General features: G+C 36.3%; 1 protein-coding gene across 4 annotated transcripts; it reads right to left on the bottom strand.

The window, feature by feature from the left end:
• Nucleotides 1-1185: 1185 nt before the first annotated feature.
• LOC104089830 (nuclear cap-binding protein subunit 1) lies at nucleotides 1186-25823 on the bottom strand. Of its 4 annotated transcripts, none has more exons than XM_070182038.1 (19): nucleotides 25618-25823; nucleotides 25433-25492; nucleotides 23988-24044; nucleotides 22995-23066; nucleotides 19717-19779; nucleotides 18986-19162; nucleotides 17911-18042; nucleotides 17234-17300; nucleotides 13831-14030; nucleotides 13309-13379; nucleotides 13029-13113; nucleotides 7232-7300; nucleotides 6969-7087; nucleotides 6711-6849; nucleotides 4761-5258; nucleotides 2485-2784; nucleotides 2189-2364; nucleotides 1955-2072; nucleotides 1186-1650 (listed from the first exon to the last, which is right to left on the bottom strand). In XM_070182038.1, exons 1-19 carry the CDS (start codon nucleotides 25699-25701, stop codon nucleotides 1543-1545), a joined length of 2595 nt encoding a protein of 864 aa, XP_070038139.1. In that variant the 5' UTR covers nucleotides 25702-25823; the 3' UTR covers nucleotides 1186-1542. The 4 variants fall into 4 exon arrangements, with proteins under 4 accessions (XP_070038139.1, XP_009593116.1, XP_070038140.1 ...); XM_009594821.4 differs by having other exon boundaries at nucleotides 1955-2066; nucleotides 25618-25822; XM_070182039.1 differs by lacking the exon at nucleotides 4761-5258.
• Between the last annotated feature and the right edge of the window lie 118 nt (nucleotides 25824-25941).

Raw genomic sequence — 25941 nt, 5'->3', positions numbered from 1 at the left:
CTCTTTATACTCACAAGGTAAGGGTAAGATTTGCGTATAACTACCCTTCCTAGACCCCACGGTATGAGATAATACTACGTATGTTGCTGTTGTCATCATGGTCACATGCCAACTCATATTTATATAAGGCTCTTTATTATTTAACAAGTGGACTCATGGGTCCCGTGTGTAATGGTAATAAACTAATGGAGTAATAAAAATGGTAATAAAATATTTGTCATCGAGAGAGCATCTAAACGCTTACAACATGTTGATTTTCTTTTTTTGATCGACACTGGAACAATTTGATGGGTTAATAAGCATTATTTTATATTATTTTTCCGTAGCTCATAATTCTGCAATCGTTAAACTAGAAGTCAGTTCAACTAATCTCTCCTTCTCTTATAGTATTCACCCCCCCCCCCCCCCTCCGGCCACAAAATTTTCATTAACATACAACTCTTATTACAGTAAATGAAATAATAAAGTATCATGTTTATGCTCTGAACTAGGAACCACTACTGTTGGTATAAGAATAAATTATTAGTTTTCGAATTAATTTGTCTACAGTTGCTAGTCTGTTAGTTGTCAAACTTCCCGTTACTACAGTATCAAGGAAGCTGGCCAACTTGGCTAGTTTCCCCCCCCCCCCCCCCCCAACTAATTGTCTAGTTTGACCGACATAAACTTTAATAAATAAGGGAAGACTTTTGAGATATGTAAAGTCATAGCATTTGTGTGGCTGTAAACTTTTGAAACTTATAGTCTTAAACTTATCATAGCATTTGTGCGCCTATAAGTGCTTCCCATTAAAAAAAATATTAAAATATATCAATTATTTTGAAATAGACTAATAAGGTAATAGTACAAATCTTTTTGAAATGAAGAAAATCAGATCAAGCAAATCCGTCAACTTATGTATTTTAGCAACAATAAACCCATCGATTGAGTGTTTTCTGAGCAGCATTTAAACCTTAAGCAGGGCTGGAATAACATAAAATATGAGCCAAACATGTGCATAATATTTCATTCTATCCCATTCCAGAAACTCTTCGCTGAATGTGGCTCATAACCAGTACCAATGAAGTATTCCAGTTGAGATTCCCGAACTTGGATGATTATCTCGTCCTTTAACATTAAGAACACACAAAGAAATCATGCAAATCAGAGAGAAAAAAATGCCCTACCAATGAATAGATTAGTCTATGAAGCCAAATGCTCTTGGATGGGTAGTTGAATAGGGGGATCCATCACAATTCACTTATTACACTTGGTCTTTGTCTTACATGTACAAGTGTGTGTAACAATGACCCCAAGAGGAAGGAATAAATGTGCATTCAAAGTCAAAAATCATTCGGGAAATATTACCTGAATTATACCGAAATGAAACGAATTCTAGAGTCTTAAAAATACACGATTTTTCCTGCTAATGTTGTTTGCTTTTGCTCCAACTATTTTTACATTCAACTAAAATGATCTAATCAACATAACAAAATCTAATACTCATGATACACAGACAATAACTCAACAGAAACATCAAGTGCAAGCAAACCGAGTTATTCATCATTCATCCAAAGGTCTTCGCAGGCCACAGTATATAGCTTTTCGAAATAGAGGATGAGCATCTTCAGTTAGTACCTCAGCATCCAAATTCTCAATATTTTGCCATATCTGCAGATCACCAAACAAATGAAACAAAGAAAGATCAGGTTAAGCAACTCTAACAGTTAGGTCCATGAGTTTGCAGCACGGGAGTAATTCACACTCTCAGTGATATTAGAGAGATATGGTTGAACCTCTCCTTTTATTTTCACTTTCACAACTCTTAGGCATTTTTCTTTACTTTAAAAAAAAAAGGTCAATTCACCCTTCACTACATTCTTTATAAGAGAAGGGCTCCCGTCACTTTGGCTGACAAAACTAGTAGTGGCAGATGTAGGTCCGATATGGTAATTGTTAGATGACAAGTACTTACCTCCGAAGCATATTGCCTGGTGAATGCCTTGAGGTAACCCAGAGTTGATAAACACCATTGCTGTTTTCCATCAAGATTATAGCCATTTCTTTCTCTGCTTCCATTAGGATGACTGTAACTCACCAACACAAAAGATTAAAATAATTAAGCAAAAAGAAGAAAAGAACAGAATAAGTACAAAAACCTTGTCCTAGCTACATCACAATGAAGAGGTACAATTAATGGATACACCACCTTTTCTTCGGTCTTCCACCATCATCCTTGTCCAAGTCCATTACAGAAGAATCTTCAAGGTCAATCTTCATGTCATCTGCCTGACCAGAGGGCCGCAAGGTTCCATCTCTGAATGCATCATTAAGGGGTTCCGCTAAAGCAGTCAAGAAGCCTTTATACAATGAAAGGATCAAAACCTGTAACACCACACATAATTTTGGCAGCATTTTAAGCACTCATTCCAGATCCAAGATTTTCAATTATTATACAAGTTGATTTTTTCCTTTAGCTATATCCATGACCACAACATAAAATACCTTAATTTCATCAACTGCTCGAGCAAGAAGAGCTTCCTTTGCTTCTAAAGATTCACGAACAGACACCTCTTCCTCTTTTGCTTTTTCCGCATATGATTTCAGCCGTTTTATTCTTACAGGGTTTTCACCAAGAACAGGTTCCCCATCCATGATACTCAGCTTAGACTCCGCAGAATCTAACTGATCTCTGGCTCTAGATGCAGCTTCTTCTGCCAAGACAACACTTCTCTCAAGGGATGAAATCTCTTTCCTCAGATCAGAAATCCGATTATACGTCTTACTGACAGCATTCCTGAGGATCTACAGTCACACAAACACTTAATCATGGATCAAACTACAATATATCATAACAAAACAGAAAGTAGAGCTGCAAAGGCAAAGAGAAAAAAAACTAGTAATGCAGAGAGGACACAAAGCATATCACAATATTCAGACAAGATAAAAAGTTGCAAGTTTCCTTTAAAATATAGAAAGGAGATTTTCTCACAAACGCAGTAATGGCCAAACACACTTCAAGATCATAAAATTAAGAGCGGATCTGCAGAAGGACAAAAATGCAGGAAAAGGGAATTGAAAACTGTAATAAATAATCCTGCCAAAGCAGGAACAGAAAAACCCACAATAGAATCAACTTCAAACGTATGACTAAGGGGATTAAGCCCCTCCAGCCCCGACACCCCAAAAAAAAAAAATTACTTTCACAGGTTTTCCTTTTACACACTCTAAATACCGGGCAAACCTTTTACGCACCTTAATGTTGAAAATTTCACAGCTAGAACCCACAATTCCACCATGTGGCAAGCACGATTATCCCAACTTTTCTTGTGCTTGAAAGGCTAAAAGTTAAAAAAAAAAATCTAAATGGAATTTAACGGTCCAAATTTGACCAAAGTTATGATACAATTGCACTAAAGTCCTAACGATCCGCTAGAACTTGTGATAGAGCAAGTCTTTACCTATCCATCCGATTTTCAAACGATCTTGCGGGCAAGTTCTGACCTGCAAGCTCCACGTTTTGACTTCAAATTATTTTTGAAGAACTAACATAAACAGGATCAAAACATAAATAAGGGCACGGAAATATGCTATTTGTGAAAATCACCCAATTAACTCTTAAATGAGTTAAGGTGTATGTAAATACGTTTTTTTTTGTTTAGTTTTCTTGTTTAGTACACAAAACTCCGACTCCTTTTCCAAAAGCAATCAACCCTTAGTTTCAAAGTATCACATCAAATTTCTAAAAGCATAACAGCCGAGTAAGGTGGATTAATAAGATTGAGGGTATTAACAATATATAGTTTTAAACATTAGATTACAAAATTAACTCTCGTAATAGTAAATAATGTTTTTTAAAAGTAAATACATATTTTTCAATACACTATATACTAATTTTTTAGCATTTTTATTTTTACGTGGAATGAGGAAGAATTTTTTAGCATTTTAATTTTTATTTGACGTAATGACATGTGCTGCACTGATGGAGAACTTTTTGATTTTTAATTGTAACTAATGACATTGGAATGTCATGCACTTCTAAGCTTAAAAATAATCTAAGGTGAAATCACGGGGTACTTGCTACAGATGGTTATGTTTTTTGATAAAGTAATAAACATCATTTTGGGCAAGAAAAGCCTATATACAAGTATACCAAATAGTAGAAAACCTACACAAAGATATGGTTTCCTACGAACATCTAATCCTACGAACATCTAATCTTATATACATAAAGGAACCTCATGGCTTCACAAAAAAGAAACATGGGATAAGAAGCTACTCAAATGCACAAAACTCATTTCTACACCTTCAAAAACTCTCCTATTGTGCTAGTGTACCAACATTCCACGCCCTATATGTTCTCCTCCGTCTAATACAATTCTAATTGAACATTACTTCTTTCACGATGTCCGAAATCACTCCAAGCATTCCAAACCATCTTAGAATTTCCCACCATAACCTCGAGACTACTCGACAATCTAAAAGGAGATGGTCGACGTGTTCACCCGAGCCCTAACACAAAGTACTAGCTGACCTAAGTGATCTTCCGCTTCATATCTGGTGTGTATAAGGTTGCCCGTGCATTTAGGGAGTTTTTTTTGGGTGGGTGGGTGGGGGGGTATGCATTACTTGGACTGGAGAACTAATAAACTAAGCACATCAGCACAAAAGGTGGGTGAGGTTTTTACAAAGAGAACATACGTTTAAAAAGTTCAGAAGAGATTGAATATAAAAATGCCCGTAAAGAAGTGACTCCACACTAGTTAAATCGGGTTAGTTACCTCCCATGGACTGTCAGAGACATGAAATCGATCAAGGTTCGATGAAGAGAAAACCCATCTCACTATGGCCAAATTAGATATAAGCCGATAACTCATCATCCGGTCAATGGATATAGCTGTCATTTGTGCGCTGTTTTGCCAGTAAGAACTTACTTCACTAATCAGCTTAACTTGTTGATCATCATCAGTACAAATCTTTGCGATGACTTGGCCATATCTCTCCAAGACAGTAATCAAATGAGTAAAGCTTTTGGATCCAATGTCAAGAAGTGTTTGAACAACAACTCTGAGGGTGATATCAAAACCATGGGCTGGAAAAACATTTTCTTCTACCCAGGAAATCATTTCCCTGGCAGATTTCCTACCTTTCACCATGTCCTTAAGCTCTACAGAGAGCGCACGCTCAGTTGGATCGGTACCATCTTCTGCACTATATTTAAACTGTGGTCCACCTCTCGGTGGAAGTAACTCCTCCAAAGCAGGGGTGTTCTCAATGCTCTGTTGAAGAATGAGGGAAAGAAGAAATCTAAATAAAATTGCATTAAAGCATCATAAGGAAATGGATTAAATTCTTCCCAAGAAAAAATGAACTACGTCACTAACTTCTTTCTAGTGTATACTCCATCTAAAACCTATCTAATGTTATAGCGGTAAAATCACAGATTCTATTAAAATATTTTCCTAGAAAAACATGCTCATGCAGTACTTCAATTAGCAGCTCATATAAAAGAATATGCAAACATGGGATACATGTGCAGAATTTAAGTGAACACATCCATTAAATATACAACTTTTACTGGAACTAACAATATAATTACTTATAAATTGATACTTGTAGTAAAAGCAATAGCAGTATCACCTAATATACTCTGCACCCAGTGCATTACATTCTCAAACGAATATTCATTATTACTTCATGCAATTCAATTATTGGATTTCTTTGCTCAAAACTTTCATCTTGAATGAATCTTGTCAACTTTTGTCTAGATCATCTAAAAGAAACTGTTAACAAAACAGGCCAAACATCTACCAATTTCACATAATACTGTTTTTAGCTATTAATATGTTATGTCGTTTGTTTGGGCACATAATTTAAGAAAGAAAGACTATTGAAATTTGTGGTCTAAAACAAGTCATAGATATTTGTGCGGTTATAAATCATCTCATTCAAAGTAAAATAGGAAGTTTAAAGTTGAATTGTTTTTAAATATAGAAAGATGTATTTTTAGGGACAAACTAAAAAGGAAAGAGTATCACATAAACTGGGACTAAGGAGTAACTTGATAAATTTAGAGGCTAACAAAAATGAACATCAAAGATAGCATTACATATTAACATCAAAAACAACAAAGAACCATACCCAAGCAAATTAATTCATTTGTCTCACAGCACTTCAAAACAAATTTTAAGTGTTATTGCTTTGAAGAGTACACACAAAAATAATGGAATATTTTAGCCCAAACATTATGTGAAAGAACTAATATATGTTCACATAATATTCTAATCCAATTAAAGGTACTTTTTTAAAGCTTTATTGTATGCCCTCTTTTCAAGTGCTGAGTAAAGTATTCAAGTACTTCTCAGATCTACTTATTTTACAAAGAAACTTCCAGCTCTCTGCCAATAATGCAAAGAATAAAAACGACAATTTATTGAAGGTCACAAGAAAATGAAGGGAAAACATAAATATGTGCTTTAAATAACTTAAGCGACAATTTATTGAAGGTCACAAGAAAATAAGAGAGAATATAAATATGTGCTTGCGGCGACATTCTTTCCAAGAACCAGGTAATACAGTTGCCATTGAAATAACTTAAGCGCCAAACGTCTAACTTGTTACAGCAACCATTAGTGTGGTACAACTCATTTGAGAACTTAAATGACCAGATTAAGTTTTTCAGTATCAATATGCAATTAACTGGTGGAATTTTCAATTATGTAAGCAGATACCTGCTTGATTTTGTCCCAATATGAAAGACGGACTTCTCTTTCCAAAACCTCTTGAACAAACACACGCTGTGGGGCCCATTTTGGCAGATCTAACACATGAGCCCATTCTTCCCATGGCCAGATAAATTGAAAGTTTGACCTGCAAGACAAAATCTCAAGAGAGAGTGATCTCACTGCTCGTACATAAACACAACTCAATAATGGAAGGTAATAGTTAATTTAGAATTAACACCTCAGAAGAGTAGCATTTCAACTTACAAATGATGTGAGAACCAAAGGATGAGACGTGTTCGGCAATCCATGTCTAAATCTGCTATTTTATCAAAAAGAGCACGGACAGCCCCAGCTACAACCGCTGGAAAGGCCCCTGGCAGAGCCTAAAAAGAGAAACATGCAGTCAGAGACTTGCTTTTCCGTGGACGTATCTTTAACTAGAAATTTTTTGAGTTCCATAACACTCAATGGGAATTTCCAGAAACAAATTTAAAATAAGCTTACAGCTCTAGAAGTTCTTGGATTACCTTGCATAAATCGATGATAACCAATGTGTAATATGTCGGTTTGAATGGCGGTTGAGGTAACAGAAGAAGCTGCAAATTTAAAAGATATTAGGAGAGATGAAGAAGAAGCCCCATAATGTTATCATGGCATCAATGATGAAGCAAGGAACAATTTGAAGCAATAAAACGTAAACTGAGAACATGCTCCATCAATAATAAGGTTACAATTCTTGTATACCAGCTATGGTTATGGCAAAACTTAACCCCTGCAATTTAGTCCCCCCAACAAAAATAAAAAAGAAAATTACGAGAATAAATAAACGAAATACATGTCATTCATCCTAACTTTAGGTTCAACTCTGCCAGTTCAGGTTGATGACCATCAAAAACGATATTTTCAAGAAGCGCCTATAGAAATGGTTTCTCAGAGTTAAGGTCTGTAGGTATAGAACACACACACACGCAATATATATATAATGATAAGTTGTAGGTATAAAGCATATTGCCTCTAGCAAGTATTCCTGCAGCAACTACATTACTCTCCTGAGAGCAAGAGATGAGAAAGCCAAGGCTATAACAAACATTCCTTAACCCAAATGTGCATCAATTAAAGTTCCGAGCAGATACCCTGGACATCGGATCCCAGTTATTAAAATATCACTAAAACTTCCTGACAGCTTAACACCTTGCAATGGTCCAGCATGAGGAGCTCATATATGCACTTGATATCAAAATATTCTGTCCGACAAGTTGATGCACCGTATAATGCAGTTCTTACAGCTATTCTCTGATGCAAAATATAACACACAAATTTCACCACTTTTATCCTCTAATGTGACTAAATTTTGAGAAAAGATATTTTGCTTCCTTCTTTATTTATCATCTAGACAACATGTTAAACTGCGCTTTTCAAAGACTTTGTTGATTCAGACACGAGGTGTTTTATTCAAGCACAGCTCTACTTTTGAACTTCTACTTATTCACAACAATGTACTTCCTTTGTCTCCAAATATAAAAGATTAACAAACATGATTTCCCACTATCAGGCGCAAGGTAATATCACGAGATTTGCCATGATATAGCATCACAGTTTATGCAGAAAGGGAAGAAAAGCTCACTCTCATTTTAGCAACTTAACCAAAACCAGGATCCGATCAGAACTCGATAGTACTGAATTGTGGTGCAAGAGCAGGGGAACCAGCCCCTTTAGATTTTGATTTTTTAAAATATATAATGGACATGTCATGGCGCATGTGCAGGGAACCAACCTCTTAAGATTTTATTAGGGTTTTTCCCACAACGGAAGTGTGCTCGCCTAATCCATGGTGTTCCTCTTAAGATTTTATTTGGGTTTTTTCGTAAATCTGTCCATCAATGTTTGGGTAAAGAGAAGAATTTACCTAGTGTCACCCCTGCTGAAATTTGAACCTTGGTTACAGGGTAGTGACTCCACGTCTTCAAACCGCTAGGCCACCTCCTTTAGATTGGAAATATGTGCAACAGACTCGAGAAGAGTGTGAAAAATTGGTGGATGAGCTACCAGCATCAAGAAGACTGGAAGGGTGACTGGTAGTCAAATGAAATCATTGGTAACGACTTGAAAAAATTGCAAGTGCGAGAATATTTTAAATGATGGAAAATAGTATGATGAATTATATGAGCAAGGAAAAAAAGAGATGGGGGAACAATGTACAAGGAGAAAGGAGTTAAAAGGGCAGTTGGAGAGAACATTGATGCCAAAGAGGTGTGTTTGAGACAAAAATCAAGAGTGAAATGGTTGAAGGAAGAGGATAGCAATACTAGATTCTCCACAAAATGGCTATTATCCGTAAAACATTCAAACTCATTGAGAAGTCACTAGTTGATAAACCAATATGTGAGAGGACCATAAAATTCTGGAGGGACTGGTACATTTCTATATAAGCTCTATAAAGGACATGACAGACCAATCCCAGATAGGATAAAATTCCACCACTCTACTTGAAAGGTATTCACAGAGGCAATTTGGCAGGGAAGAATGAAAGAGGAGTTAAGAGCTATTTAGGAGATAAGGCAGATGACAAGAGGGCTTCGCTCCATACATTTTTCCATCGAAGCTGAGAGATATAATAGAAAAGGATGTCATGGAATGCCTTAATTAACTCCCATCTGAGAAGATTCTTATTCTTGCTTTCTTGTACTCGTTTCAAGGAAGACTGGATTTACATCAATAAAATAATTATATTATATCCGAAAATGGCTCAAAACAGCTATAGACAATCTATTTTCCAATTCTCGAAATGCATGTTTTGGAGGAAGAGCAATCACAGACATTCTTGAAAGTAAATGAATTAGAGGAATCAAGATTAAAAAGTAGAGCTGGGAGTGTTATGCTTCGATATTGAGAAGGATACATTACTCAGAATTTTCTGTTTTACATGCTTGGAAGAATGGATTGGACAGAAAAGGAGAAATTGGATAGAAAAGTTGCAGTTGCACGAAAAATTTTCCATTACTTCGAGTGGCACTTTTTGCACATCTTTTGGCAGCTAAAGGGATAAGACAAAGAGACAGGCCGTCTCCATTACTATTCTTTTTATTGTGACGGAGGCACTAGCTTTATTCTGGGGGGTTTGCGTAGGTGTTGATGACACATGAATTTGTTGTGTTCCATAGGCAAAAAGCTTCAACATTTGTTTAGGCCACTGGTTAGATTCAAAGTGGTGCACATTTGGTTTCGGTTGAGATGTGAGTATAAACTATTCATGAATTAGCAAGAGCATACAGACAGCAAGGTGACGAGCTGACAATACCACTGGCAAAAAAACCAGATTTATCACTAGGAGAAAATTCAGGTTACCTTTATATGTATAAACTAGGTGAAGTTAGCACGTGGGTGTGGCCTCAATTGAGGACAAGATGCGGGAAGGGAGGCTTAGATGGTTTGGACGTGTGAGGAGGCGGAGCACAGACGCTCCGATCAGAAGATGTGAGAGGTTGACATTGGAAGGCCTAAGGAGAGGCAAGGCAGGACAAAGAAGAATCGGGGTGAGGTGATTAGGCAAGACATGACGCAACTTCAGCTTACCAAGGACATGACCTTTGATAGGAAGGTGTGGAGGTCGAAGATTAGGGTAGTTAGTTTAGTGTTCCCCCTGTCATACCGGTAGTATTAGTACGTACTTTAGTATTCTGTTGGCATTAGATTTCTATGACTACCTGTCAGTTCTTTCATTGCGGCCACCTGATTATTTGGTTGTTATTTGTGCTACTTTTACATGGCTGTTCACTGTTGCGCTTCTTGTTTTTCTCTTCTTTAACGTGGTGCTTATGCTTCTCTGAGCCGAGGGTCTATTGGAAACAGCCTCTCTACCTCCACAAGGTAGGGGTAAGGCTGCGTACACACTACCCTCCCCAAACCCAACTATGTGGGATTATGATGGGTTTGTTGTTGTTGTTGTTGTTGTGAAGTTAGCACGTGCTAAGCACGGGCCCAAGCTTAATTAGCGAGATATAACACAAACCAAGTTAAGAAATGGACTGATTCTATTTTTTGCATATTTATGTATGATTAAAAAAATTATTCGCAGCTTTAGTTTACGATTATCAGGGAACTGAAGTTAATGTCAAGGCAACATATTCCTTTATGATGGAGTTGTTGAGTGATTACGTACATTCTAATACATGAATAGGAACTGCTAAATATAAGATATTCTTTTTCAATATTCATGCGGGACAAGTTTTCTTTTTGTAATTTTTTATTGAATACGTTTTCACTAAATTCACCAAGCTCGCATTAGAAAAGGTTGGATTAGGTAGAGCATGAATCATAACATTATTCAATTGTTATAATCGGAAATGAGTATAGACAACACTGAGATGGACATCACTAACCAAGTCATTGTTATCCACCCCATCAAACATATCATATTACATTTTGTATTTCAATGTTAATTTCAGCAAGTGGCTGGGGAATGTCATTACCTTCATAGGCATTCAATTATTTTACTTCAGCATTTTAATGACATAATTCTAGAGCAAGTCGAACTAAATTTTGAAACACTCTCATTTCCTCCCGCTTTTCCTTACGAACAATTAATACAATTATTAACACAAATCTTAAGGCGTATATGTGTATATTTGATATGACTCTCTCATCCTTTTAGCTGTATATATTTAATTGCATAAAGTAAAACAGCTGGGGTAAAATGATAAGGGTACAGTAATTTTCAGGGAAAATCGAGAAAGAGACACCAATAAGCTTCTGATAGTAATTAAGTTCATAAGTTTCATCTTCTAATTTTTAAGCTATTCTTTTTTGTTGTTTCATGTATTTTCTACTTTTGCTTGCCACATAATCAATATTTGTCTTCCTCCTCTGCCATCTCTCTAAGGATAAAATTAAGTGAATTACTTAAAGAAACATTTCAAATGCAAAAAAGTTGTCCAAAATAATTCGTAGCCAGCATCATGCTAAAAGTAGGACAATATGTAAATCTAGTGACAGGCAAATACATGAAAATATAATTGTTGATGAGAAAACAAGTGAACTTTGTTTGACATTTTTAACAATCTTTTGAATTTGTTTACCTTTTCTTCTTCTTTTTCTTATAGTTTGTTTATCCTACGTCCTAGCAAATAAATTCAAAAAGAGCAAAAAGGGAAGAAACTTGGTTTTTGTTTTGTTGGCAATCAAAAAAATAGCTGATAAGTAATCAGCAACAGTAAGCTAAAATAATTGAAGTGCAGAGCTAATAATGGGGTGGAGGACACAGTCCAGGTGAGGAAATTCAATTTGGGGGGTGGGGGTTTTGGGGGGGGGGGGGGGGAGGAGAGGAGGAATGGATTGTGTAAGAAAGGATATAGATGATGTGAGCACTGGGGTAAACTGGTCGAGACAACAAAAATTTGTATGACAGCTACAGTAAAGCAGTTTTCTGGCCAATAACATTGCTGCATTTTAATAGCCTGTTTGGCCAAGCTCCTTTTGAGGCAAAAGCGCTTTTTTTTGGGTCAAAAGTGCTTTTTTTCTAGAATTAAAGTGTTTGGCCAGGCTTGCCTTACAGGTAGTGACTATACCACTCACATATCGAACAAATCTTACTCTCAAGAAAAAAGTGCTTTTGAGGAGAAGCAGAAGCAGTTTTGGAGAAGCAGAAAAAAGTAGCTTCTCTCCAAAAGCACTTTTTTGAAAAGCACTTTAGAAAAAAATACACTTAGAAAGCAGTTTTTTAAAGCTTGGCCAAACACTAATTGCTGCTCAGAAGTGATTTTCAAATTAATTAGTCAAACACAAACTGCTTCTCACCAAAAGTACTTTTGAGAAAAGCACTTTTGAGAAAAAACACTTCTCAAAATAAGCTGATTTTTTGCAGCTAGGCCAAACGGGCTATAAGACATTTACAGATACACACCCTCCGGGGGCCCATATTGAAAAGGCAGGTCGTAGTTAATATTTGAACGAAAAATTCCTGGTTTATTCCGTCATTTCTGGTCCACAAGAAAGCATTAAAGCCCAGAGAACAATCAAATAATGCACAAAAGTAATCCAAAATCACCAGAATGTCCACATAATGAATTTTCTGACCATAAGCTAGCATTTGGATGGGGATCTACTTAACTCCCACTTATAGAATAGTAGAATTTAAAGAGAGAGAGAGAGAGAGAGAGTTACGAAGGAAGGGAAATAACACCGATAAAGTCTACTAATTCCTAATACTAACACCTACAACATGTCTTCATTTTATATGCCGAATGCCATATCAAATCAATGTAAAAGATATACACATCATGGGACAAAGAAGTCCATTATTAAGTAAGCAAGTGCATCAGTTCTTACCTGAGAGAATATTGTCTCAGCCATAAGATATTCATATCTGAATGGTACAGGCAGCCCAACCATGTATGAAGTGCATTCCTTTCGACTAGCTTGCATAAACCGAAAAGAAAAGGAATAAGAAACTCGTCCAATTCAGCAGATACAACAAAGGCACATTGCGACTAGGTGCAGCATAGATACACAAGGGCACCTGTAATATTAAACCCTAAACCCAAACACAACAAATGAAACAGATATCCTACTTAAAATTAAAGAACCAAAACTGGGAGAGTCAACAAACCATCCATTCAAGAATAAAAGCACATCCAACAAATACTCTTCCACAACAAAGCGATCAATGGGTTGAATATCCTGGTAAACAACAAAAAGATAAGGCAAGATGAGCAAGTAAAAATAATAAGTTAGAGTAACTCATCCCCATTAGTCAGTACAACCCTCAAACAAAATATCCTCAGCATAAGCCATCTATTCATAGAAACCAACTAGCATTGACTAGTCCCAACATGCATGCTCTATAGTAGCAATTAAACTGCTTTAATACCTAAAATTACACTACATAACAGATAAATTGTGACAATTGGGGGGAAATTTCCTGAGGGGAGGATGAGGAAGGAGAGCAAGGGAATTCTAGTTAAAACAGGAAGCACAAACACAGGACATATAACAAAATAAGAACTTCATGATATCTAATATGCCTGGATGGCTGGATATATGCAAATTCAAATCTCTATGAGCGAATCAGCTATCATGTTTGCCTTCGCTAGGATCAATTTAAGCATCACAATATAAAATAATCAATTACCTCAGTTTTATTTGATGGAAATATATTAAGCCTCCTTATCCTCTGAGGATATTTTAACTCAGCTTCGTGCTTTTGTCTACCAAAGGCAATTCCAGATAAAACTCCAGAAGGACCTGGTTGCTCGGGGCAGCTTACTGGAGCCAAATCATGAGACTTTCCAGCAACCAATTGTGCCTCAAAAGAGAGGTGCGGTCTGGGAACTAGTTTTCCCAACAAAAAAAAAATGTCACTTTTAACATTACTTCGAAATGGGAAAGAGAAAAATGAACTGCAAAAACATGCACTAATAGCTTAGTTCACATGATGCGAGACTTGAACCTATGACCTAAGTCACAAGTCCCTCAATCAAGCGAGAACAGTATAACAGCAGGCGCACTATCCTCGAATTTTGAAGGTTGCGGTTGGTCCTAAGGGTTGATCCTAGACGGACTTCTCGGTCATCAAAAAAGAAACACCAACAACAACAATTGCGCCTCAGTCACAAACAAAGTTGAGATCGGCGATATAAATCCTCACTTCTTTCTTTAAGCTCAACACATATCATCATCAAGCCAAAATAAAATAATAGTAGTGAAAATAAGTTTTATATATATATATATATATATATATATATATATATATATAATAGTAATAATAATTACAAAACATATAATATTAAAAGTTCTCTAACAGATTTAAAGCCTATTTCTAACTAATAAGTATCACTTATATGGATCTTTTTCTTTCATTGTGCTCTATCTTTAGCTAAGTATGTATTGATTTCAATTTACAAGTTTCCTCATTGACGGGAGTAAGGGTACAAAAAGGGCAGCCCAGTGTAGAAAGCATCCTGTTGAATGCAGGGTCTGAGGAAGGGCCACACCCCGGGAGAGTAATGTAGGCAACCTACCTCGATGCAAGGGTTAGTGGTTGATTCCCAAAACTATCCAGCAAATAACCTGGGCACAACTTGATTTAGGCTCGGCTCGATTCATCTCCCACCCAAGCTCATGAGGCTCAAATATGAATGCAAGCATATCTTAGCCCCTATTGTAAGAAATGGACCATGGACCTAACTCCACCTTAAAAAAATAGCGCATGAGGTGAGGATTGTCCAATAAAACTATACAAGGAGGCAATGAATTCCCTCCTTGATGTGGGACATTCTAATACCCCTCTAGCACGTCTAGGCCTGGCAACTCCCTTGGAGTGTGGACAATATATCATAGGGCACAACATTGGGTAAATCCGATATAGAAATGAATCTAGCATTAATACCATGTAAAATTTGACTTTTTTAATATTATAAGCTAAGTAGCTCGAACACGGGTGTGGGTGTCCGGCACGGGTGAGGATCTAGAGGTTGATCCTTCGAGATGTAAATTCCAACATTCGGGGATACGGATCCTAGTATGGATACGGGCAGGGATGTGGCTAAAAATAATTCAAAAAAATAAAAATATAAAAATATCTCTAAATTATGAGAAATTTTGTGGAATACTTACGTATAGCTTGTAAGTGTGGATTTCTTTTTTTTATTCTCAAGTTGTAGATAAATAAAGGATTGATTTCCTAGATAATGTATGTTATTTTCTTCAAATTTAGTTTTGGTTTTGATTTCGGGAATCAAATTGTATCTCATCTCAAATTTTTCCGTCCTTCATGGTCAAAGTACCCAAAATTGTTTGACCAAAACCGGTACGGATCCCATATCCACACCCATACTAGTGTCGTGTCGACATGGGTGCGTGTCGTAGCAACTTAGATTATAAGGTAAATAATTTTAATCTCTCGTATATAAGTAGTATATAAAAAATAAAAAACTTACATGCTTCCCCACGAAAGACAATCTTCCATACAAGAACTGCATGGGTGCACCAAAAAGAAACAAGGAACAAAAATAAATTTAAAAAATGGATCTTGAACCTAACTCAATCTCAACAGCTAGCTCATGAAATGAGAATTGCCCAAGAATATATAACGAGACAACAACATATTCCCTCACCAATGTGGGACATTCTAACAACTATGATACACTCGAAAGGCTAGCAAACCAATCTGGTCCTTGTCTTTTCTTTTTTTAACACATATACATATATATATATATATATATATATATATATATATATGTGTGTGTGTGTGTATTCCGATCCTATTAGATTTTCACATCAAGCTCAAAAACAAAAAATCAAGTACATATTCAGCACTCACTTGGTGTTCTTTTCGTGAATTAAAATCTTATCGTTTACCTAGAAAATAAAAGTGAATTCAATAAATATATAGAAAGGGGTGTGTAGCAAGAGTTTCCAAGATTGAAAGTCGAATCTCTCCTCTCAATACCAAAACATAATCTCCCCCTTATCCTTTCAACAGAAAGAAAACTATAACATCATCCATCTCGAGCCTTAATCCAAAGTCCTCTAATCTCTTAGGTTAAGCTCAGTTCTTACTGGCCATTTGGCTTCAAATCTATGGAATACAGAGCTTCACGACACGAGATTCTGCTCCATGTTCTACAACTGCTAGTCCACTGCTCCCTCCGCCAAGGGATTTCACAGTGTCGATTGCTGCCTCCACTGCATGTATGCCTCCTCTGCCCATGCTGCCTTCACCACACACAACTTTGTCCACTGAATAGCTTTCTTTCGCATACCTTTGAGAGCCTATAAGGAGTCTATCCTGAGCCTGAACAAATTGGACGCATGCGAGATCAAACCTGCTAAATGGTGGCTCTATTGAGCCTTAGCTGAGATCTCGTTTGGATAGAATCAACTAGATTGAGTCTAAAATTTACTCAGCTCAGCTCATTATATTATACATCCCTAGAGGATTTTAAAATTATGGTTGTTAATTTGTTATTTAGAGAAAAATAGCAATGGATGATATACAGTCATTAATAGCTTGTTTGGCCAAGCTGGAAAAATCAGCTTATTTTGAGAAGTGCTTTTACTCAAAAAGTGCTTTTTTCAAAAGTACTTTTAGTGAGAAGCAACTTGTGTTTGGCTAATTTATTTGAAAAGCACTTCTGAGAAGCAATTAGTGTTTGGCCAAGCTTTTAAAAACTGCTTCTAAGTGTATTTTTCCCAAAAGTGCTTTTCAAAAAAGTGCTTTTGGAGAGAAGCTACTTTTTCCTGCTTCTCCCAAAACTGCTTCTGCTTCTACTCAAAAGTATTTTTTTTCCTCAAAAAGCTTGGCCAAAACTTCAACTTTGGGGAAAAAGCACTTTTTTTTGAAAAACAAAGTGCTTTTGGCTTGGAGAAGCTTGGCCAAACAGGCTATAATTCACCTACCATTCTTATGTAAGTGTTTTGCCTTCTTTGGAGCAGAAGAGAGACAGCTTTTCTTTGTCAAAATAGGAACAGTTTGTAATGTTGACAGTGGAAAGGATCAGAACAATTTTAAAATTGATGGAAAGTACAAATACCACTATCAAGTTTCCACCCTCTACTGGAAAGATCTTGAACTCGAGACCACAAATCCTCCAAGAAATCCTGTAAATCAAACATTTCAACTCTTAATAGTACAAACATAGCTGCATATAAATAATAATAATAATAATAGGGAAAAAACAAAAACTATTTTGATTGAAGAGCGATCTTCACTAAGTTTATCTTAAATATCTCTGATGTTTAGCAATTTCTTTCTATCAGTCAAGTCCATCCAATCGATGATATGACAACCCATCAAGGACCACAAGTGGAAACTACCTGTTATATACTAGAAAGCAGAGACACAAAAGCCAAGGCTGCACACTCAGGTTGACTCAAACTGGCCACTGATGATAATTAAACACCATGCTGGTGTGTTTGATAGTGATAATTGTACTTCCTCGTGGGTTAAGTACATAGAGAAGAAAGTCATGTCAGCCCACTAATCTTAAACTTTTGTCTCTATGCTACAAATGTCCATGTGTTACATAAGCTATATGACGCAAGGTCTTTAAAATAAATAAGCTGAGTCTCGTAGTAACGAAATAAATTTTGCTCTTCTTTGACATTCCTATCCTCTATCCTGGGATAACAGAAAATTAGAGCGGACAGTGCATAGGAACAAGCTAGTATAACTTAAAAGGGCAAGTTTTCAAATCTATTACTAATATACCTTCTCATTGACAGCATTATTGGTTTCTTCAATATCCTCAAAGACAGAAAACCCAGCATCAGAAACACGTTTTCGAATACTTAAATAGGCTTCTACTCCAACCATAACCCTTTCAATCTCCTCAGGAACTTGCTGAAAATTGACATGAGAGGTAGATAATTCAGATTTATGTGAAAAAAACAAAGTAAATGAGAAAAAAGCATGCATATGATTAAGATGAAAAGGAAATGACGCATTATGAAACTTAAAAAGAATCACAAATATAACCTCAGAAAAACCAAAATGGTTGACAATCACCATGACACTTGAATTATCTGTCTTAATTCCTCGTAATTAAAAAAAAAGTATATTGATTGTAGGAACCATACAAAAGAAAATGAAATAATACAAATATAAGTTGACACACAAGCCTCAGGGCCTTCATGATGATGACTTTATGCAGTATAAATGCATAAAGCAACAATATAGGCCTAACTCGATGTTTAATGAAAACTTTACCATTTCCAGAAAGAAGCAACAGAAAAGGAAAAGCATTGCCACATTTTGCACCTTTTAACAGATGTCTTAATTCTGAGATCAATCAACTGTGCCTCAACACTAATTGCGGATGCTGCCTTAAATCTTTTACCTATCTCCTTTTCTGGGGATAAAGCTAATTTCCTTCTATATTGCCAATCAGTCCAACCCCAACATGTGCAGTTCAATATTTTAGTTACAATTGTGGGTGGCATCATAATAAAGTGCCATAATGGCCTTGCTACCAAGAATTCACTAAGATTCATGACTGTGCCTCAGCACTAATTGCGGATGCTGCCTTAAATCTTTTACCTATCTCCTTTTCTGGGGATAAAGCTAATTTTCCTTCTATATTGCCAATCAGTCCAACCCCAACATGTGCAGTTCAATATTTTAGTTACAATTTTGGGTGGCATCATAATAAAGTGCCATAATGGCCTTGCTACCAAGAATTCACTAAGATTCATGCTTTTGTTGCTCAGATTCGTGGCGAAATTGTCACCAAATTGCAGGCAAGAATTGTCAGGTTTTGGCATTTTGATCAAATGCATATTGTTACCTCAACAAGTTCAGCTCCACCCCAAGGAAGGCATGATAAAATACAAGTTATATAAAAGTCAGCACGTGCTTGCCAAGAGGGAATTCCTTTTTCCTCGTCCACAGTAGTCGCTGCTGATGATAATAAACATTCGAAAATAACCACTAATGCACTCGGTTGGATAACTTTGCTGCACATCTAACCACAGAAACCATGTATTAGAATCAGTAATAACTGAAACTACAAAAGGGATTCTGTCTATCAATTAACTCGCTACATCAGATTATGCCCGAAATTATCTGTGAAGGCACGAACAAATGTGATGCAAGGTTGCAGGTTAAACAGAGAATGAGTAAAAAAGGAAATGAACTCAATTTAATGTCCGAATGTAACATGATGTTAGTTACCCGATCCTAATTGAAAGAGTAAAATCAAAACAAAATTGCAGAGGAAGGGAAGGATGCAAATTATGGTTATTAATGAACTTGGTCTCGAGGAATTTTCTGAATGTTGGCATAATTTCTCACAAAGATCAGAACTACAGATGATAACTAAAGTAAATGTACTTTATGCATACTTCCATTCTTTTCGAAATATCTCCACACCTTAACCAAAAGGCGACCAAACGCCCTGCTCTCAGACTACTTAGTTTTCGAACTCAAATAGAAACAGAATAGAAAAACTTCAGAGGACTTAGTTGGAATTGGAATAGATCATGAAAAAATCAAAGGAGGCAGATTTCTAGGACATACCAAAACAGTCAGAAACCTCATCAATATACGGATCCTATTGCACTTTCCAGTCTCCAAGGCATCCTGAAACGAAGGAAAAACAGCAATTGTCGAACGGATACCTCATCCAGAGTAACCCAAGCCTATCTAACAAATTTTGATTACAAAATTAACATTGATGGAACTTCCTCTAACTCCTCTCTCATACCCCTTCTTCCACAAAGCGATGGAAATACCAAAAGCATAAAAACAACAGAATTCTCTAAGCACCAAAACTAATCACAGTTGATCCAGTTACTTTACAGCACTGACACTTGATACAAACAGTAAAATCGCAAATTCACATTTCAACCCGACTATTTCTGTGGTGGTTTCAACATCCAAAGCTAGCTTTAGTAAATATAAGAAACAAAAAACGTGAGATAAATCAAATTTGGCGGTCCAAGAAAATATTTCTACCAGAATACCCGCAGTACTTAAGATTTTTTACTTAAGATTTTACAAAATTAAGGTTTTAGCATTTTCTTTCCTCTACTACTGTCTTTTTCTCTAACAAAAGAATATAAGCCTATATTGTTCAATGTAGTTATCCCATTCTTTTATATGCCATGTGTAAGCGAGCCTTTTCAAACATATTTAAACAATTTTAATCACGTTCTCTTCAGATCAGTGTTCTGATAAGTGATATATAGTTCCACAAAAATCTTCCAGAAGATACACCTAGAAGGCTTATACTTTTCTTCTGTGAAATTTATTATCCTTTTACCAGCATTATGAAGCCACTAAACATCTTTTTCCTTGTTGACCCTTCTCTTCAATCTGTGAACCCAAAACATTTAGACACTAGTTAAATAGGGTTAATGACCTAGATTTTGCATCAACACGTAGATCATCAACACATAGTAGAATTCATCTCCGAGTGAGCTAGGAGTTGGGCAACTCGTACCCGGCCCATATCAATGATACACCACAGAATAGGACAACATTTCAAACTACCACTGAATCCATGGGCAAGCAAGAGACAACTTGATTAATTCAAACATCTTAATTGCATAGGAAATGAAAGCAAAACTGAATCTGACATAAATCCAGACACTTTTTTATATTTAGCTTTGATGTGATTGGAAGATACTAAAGCTAGAGCATAATGGCTAAAACTGATCAAATAATGGTGTCAAACAACATCCCTAGTAAACAGAAAGAATTACAAGAAAATACACGTGACTTCACACCATAACAAAAAATGGCCCGTATTTTTAAGTTTTACCAGACCTAGCCCATATTGTACATATTTTGAAAGCACTAGTAAATTCAAAATCTGTATTCTTACAACTATTGCTTCTAAAAGCTATGTAGTTAAATCTGTGTTCTCACAACCATTGCTTTCACTCTCTCTCTTCTTCTCACATCTTCTACATATGCTTCAAGGGGCCATGTATTTTCTGCTTCCCCGCCTGTGTCACCTGGTTGCAATGTAAGAAAATTGAAGAGTAGAAGTCCGCCATTGAAGGCCATTCAAAGCTTTACTTTCGAAAATATGATTTTTTGAGTTTGTTAGTTGTTTGGATTGGGTGTTGTTCCAATTGATTGAAAATATCAAAAGGAGTTCAAAATTTAAATTTGAAGTGATTTGGAGTAGATTTGAGCAATATTTGAGTTAAATTTCAGAAAAGACGCAAGGAAGAAGACGAAGTCAGTTTTTTGTATAATTATGTATAATCTTGTATAATAGTGTATATGAGTGTATAAATACATCTTATACACTATTATACACTTTTATACAAGCGTCTGTAGACGAACTTCTTCCACGATTTTCAGTTGCAATTCTTGTTCAAAACCAGTCCAAATCTCCATTAAATGACTTCAAATTTTATATACAACCTCCTTATACTATTTCTAACGAGTCTAAATAACATCCACTCCAAATTTCTCACAAAATCAAATTCGGAATTTAAACCCACATATTTAAACTTGTTAAAAATCTAATTTTCACCACCCAAATGGATTTGGTTTGTTGAACTAATATTTGAGTCACAGTTACTGATTCGAAAATTAACTTAAAAGCTTGAGCAATCTTTTTTAAAAATTAAATAGTAATTTCGAGAACCTATTGGAGTTGGATGTTGAATCTTAGCCTATTATTTTTGGGCTAGTTGGTTGTAAATTGGAATGTGGGCTATAAAATTGAAAAGTAGGGATCCCAATTGTTCTTATGTGAAATTTTCCCTAGTAAAAACAGTCTAGATCCTCAACTTTCAGGTCTGCAAGTGTCATCCTTACTTGTGAATTAAATTAGGTAAAGTAATGGTGTCAACACTTGCAAATCAAAATATAACATTAGGCTTGTGATCCATAAAGTTTATTCAACTCAACTTAAAAGTAGAGATGCTTGTGTATCCTTGTTTATAGAGAGAGAGGGGCATGCGTGTGTTGTTGTTTGGTTTTGGGTGGGGGTGGGGGGAGGGGAGGGGGGGTCAAACATGTTCGGTGAGAGAAACCAGAATAGTGACAAATGCAGTAGTTAGTTGAAGAATAAAGAATAGAGTAGTGCATAAAGCAACTTAGTTATATTCTATAATCAATTAGGAACTATAGAAATAAAAGAACGTCTTCAAGACTGTGAGAGATATGATGAGCACAAAGAGCTCAGTTTTGTTTAACTTATACTTGTGGATACAAAAAGGAATCTTCTCTATATACCTAAACTATAAGTTAAAACAACATTGAGCTCTTAGTGCTCATCATATCTCTCTCAGTCTTGAAGACCTTCTTTTATTTCTATAGTTTCTAATTGATTATAGAATATAACAAAGTTAGCTTTCTGCACTACCCACATGAGGCAGTCAATATACCATATTCTAAATATTTTAAGCACCGTTTTGCTGTATTACTAGTGAAAGCAGCAAAAAAATAAAAAAAATGAATCCAGATGAGTTGGCAAGTTGATTTCATAGTGCAAAACTAATGAACAAAAACAGAACAGATAACTACAGGATAAAAAGACCTGTTTGCAATATCAGATAGACAGATATGGAACCACATGATAAAAAGACCTGTTTGCAATATCAGATAGACAGATATGGAACCACATGATAAAAAGACCTGTTTGCAATATCAGATATGGAGTAAAGATAAAGAACAAGATAAAGAAGACCACCTTTCACTTATAAAAACAGATATAAGATGTAAAAATAAGATAAAGAAGACCAAGCTTCCCTTATCAGCAAACTTTTTTTTAAGAAGGTAAGGTCACTCTCTTCTCAATGCACAAAAATAATCAAATGCTGGGGCTTGCTGACCTGTAAATTAATTTGAGCATTCTCCACTAATTTCGCAACAAATTCCTCATTTTCCAAATTCAAAAGGCCTACCTGCAGATGGACAGACATGGTAAGAGGCGGAGAGAAGGAGAAGACTAAGAAGAAGAGACAGAAAGATTATTAAATAGTTAAAAGGAAACAGAAAAACCATTAGTATGCGGAACTAACAAACATGAAATGCTAATACCCCAATAATTCAATCGATCAATCAATTATATATGCCTCACCTAAAGTTACTTAAGTCAATTGTATTAATCTTCTATATCCTTTTTTGCTCTATTTGAAAACCATTTCTTTCCAATGCTCAATGATCTTGACTTGCAAGACAACTAATGGGATTTACAAAACTAGAAGTTCCCTAAATTTCACATAGCCGTATAGTGACATACAAGTTTCCGACAACACCAAAAGGACTCCTGGCAAGCACAACACCTAATATAAGTGTAGCAAAAAACAATGAGGCGCAAAACCTGTACAGATTATTTAGAAATAGTCTATACATATTCTTTGCACCACTGTATTGTATTGATAAGAAAATATATGAGAAGAGATATAGTAACACAATGTAAAGTTTGCCTACGTCCCATCTCAAAAACAAGAATCTGTTTAAATTATACTAGATCCTAAATATATTCTCCCGTCGAATCATGTTCCTGATTCATCTACGATATGTCTACTCCTAATAAGAAGAATCAAATTACGTAATGCCAAAAGAACCTTGAGCCTTACTGAAAAGAGTTTCAAAGAGTATCAGCTGCACATTTTTCTTAAGCTTCAATTGTGAAATGCTGAACCAGTGTTGCTTTTAAAAAAAATATTTTTACTATCAATTGTCTATATCTGGCATCACTACAAATACATTCACAGGTACGTGAAGAAGAAAGGTAAGAGGATAGAAAATAAGAAACAAACAGGAAAAAACATGAACTAAATGGAACTCGAACGAGAAAAGGGCATCAGAAGAAAACCTACCAGCGTTCCATACAGAGGAATCTTGTGAGGCAATTGCTCAGCACACTGGAGAAGGAACTGCCAAGGGATAGGCAAGAAAGCACAAAATTTAGCACACAACTCAGGAGTAGAAACCCATATCAATAAGCCTCCTTGGAAGCATAAACTTGATCTCTCTTAATTAGTGAAAACAATAGTGCAAAGCTTCAACTGAAAGAGGAACTCTTAGGCAATGCGAGTTTTTTTTGGGGGGGGATTGGGTTGGGGGTGGGGTACCCTTCCATAAATAAAGGGAGTGACTGGATACATTATAGAGATAGCTGCAAAGACGGGTTCTCCAACTACATTACATGTAAACACCCCAATGAAAACATAATGCCAAAAACACTGCATTGCAAAGCAGGGCAACATGCCTAGAAAATTTCTCACGACTAGTAGAACCGCCACGTGGAGGACGCGTTGACATTTTATGAGTTCAGTTCACTACACACAAGAAACTAATCAAAAAAATTCTTTATATGTTAGCACTGAAGATGCTATAAGCGAACCCAGATATTCCGAAATGTAATAGCTCTAAATATATTGAAGCAATGACTTTGGACCTCAACTGCAGTTCCAGCGGCATTAAATTCCAACTTCCGCCATTCTATCAGTATCTAACTATTATTGACCCAATGATAACCACCAAGAGCATAGCCTTTCAGCTGAGCAAGAACATTTTCTCACATATAACAAGCCTAAGGAGAAGGAATTGAAAATTCACATAGACCATTTTCTTTTTTCTTTTCTAAGGTTATATCATGTTTGGTCACTACAGAAAGGAGGAACCTTTTCAATTTCTGTCCCGCACCAGCCCCAACATGTGGTCTAAAATAGAGGGTTGATTACCACTAGTTTTGCCCAACACTACTTAAGACAGAAATAATGTTCTATTTGACACATTGACCAAAAATTATCAAGGGGAAAAGCAGATGAATCAGAAACTAGGTTTGCGCTTGATAAACAACAACAACAACAATGATCAAGAAGATGCAGACAAAGCCACATGTATTCAAGGGTGTCAACATCGAAAGTTACACCGTGTAACTAGGTAACAAAAAAATAATTATATATACTACATATGATACCCCTTGGCTTCTTCTTGGGTTGACTTCTTTATATTTGGAACCTCCCCCCCCCCCCCACACAGTGAAAAGCCACCGAGGCAGGCCCCCAAGGCTTTGGCTGAGTGATAAGGGCGCAGAGCATGAACTACGATGGGTTAGGTGCACCTTACGAGTTTCGCTACTAGCTGAATCTTGGTATTTAAGTGGAAGCAGAGTGGAGGTGTGGTCATACTTACTAATGAGTGGGCACAATTAGGGTTGGGCCAACTAACTCACAGGGGCTTTCTCCATTATAAAAGAGAAAAAGAAAACCCAAAAACAGCAACAGTGAGCAATAAGTGGAATAGGATGACATCTTACGGGAAAAATATCATCTCCAGAATGCTCCAATTCTCGGCGAACTGCACTATAGCATGCCTCCTGCAATATAGCAAAAGTATAAGGATTTAAAAAGCATGCTTTGAAAAACCGTTAGAATAAGTGAAAGCAGCATTCATCTTAGGAATAAAAACAATAGTTCAGAAAAGAGCAAGTTGTGTACTGACAATTTGGTCTTTGAAGTCGGCATTTCCGGCGTACTCAGGGCACTTCTCGCCGAGTCGCAAAAGCAAGCTCTTCCAACTGCTCATTCCTTTCTTTACAATTACAACAATGAATGGCAACGAAGCCGCGCGGATGCAGAAGAAGGCAGGGTTTTGCGCTTCTGCCTCTGGTCTTCAGTAAATTCTCCACTACTCATATACCCTTCTTACAACTAACCAAAACCCTTATGCAAAGACCTGAAATAGCCGACCCGATCCAGCTCCATCCAAGGTCCCGTTTGGACCGAAAACTCATTTGAAAATACCTCTCAACACAATAAAATATTG

The sequence above is a fragment of the Nicotiana tomentosiformis genome, chromosome 8 (assembly GCF_000390325.3).
Source record: "Nicotiana tomentosiformis chromosome 8, ASM39032v3, whole genome shotgun sequence".
NCBI lineage: Eukaryota > Viridiplantae > Streptophyta > Magnoliopsida > Solanales > Solanaceae > Nicotiana > Nicotiana tomentosiformis.
The sequence above is the reverse complement of the archived record's forward strand: the minus strand, read 5'-3'. Positions and strand labels throughout refer to the sequence as shown.

Bases quoted from the DNA above. Each gene is read 5' to 3' on its own strand.
- LOC104089830 (XM_070182038.1), bottom strand. From the start codon at position 25,701: ATGAGCAGTTGGAAGAGCTTGCTTTTGCGACTCGGCGAGAAGTGCCCT. The intron at 23,067-23,987 runs GTAGGTTTTCTT...GTCCATCTGCAG, and splicing joins TTCCTCTGTATGGAACGCTG to GTAGGCCTTTTGAATTTGGA. The intron at 6,850-6,968 runs GTAAGTTGAAAT...TTTGTCTTGCAG, and splicing joins CTTTGGTTCTCACATCATTT to GTCAAACTTTCAATTTATCT.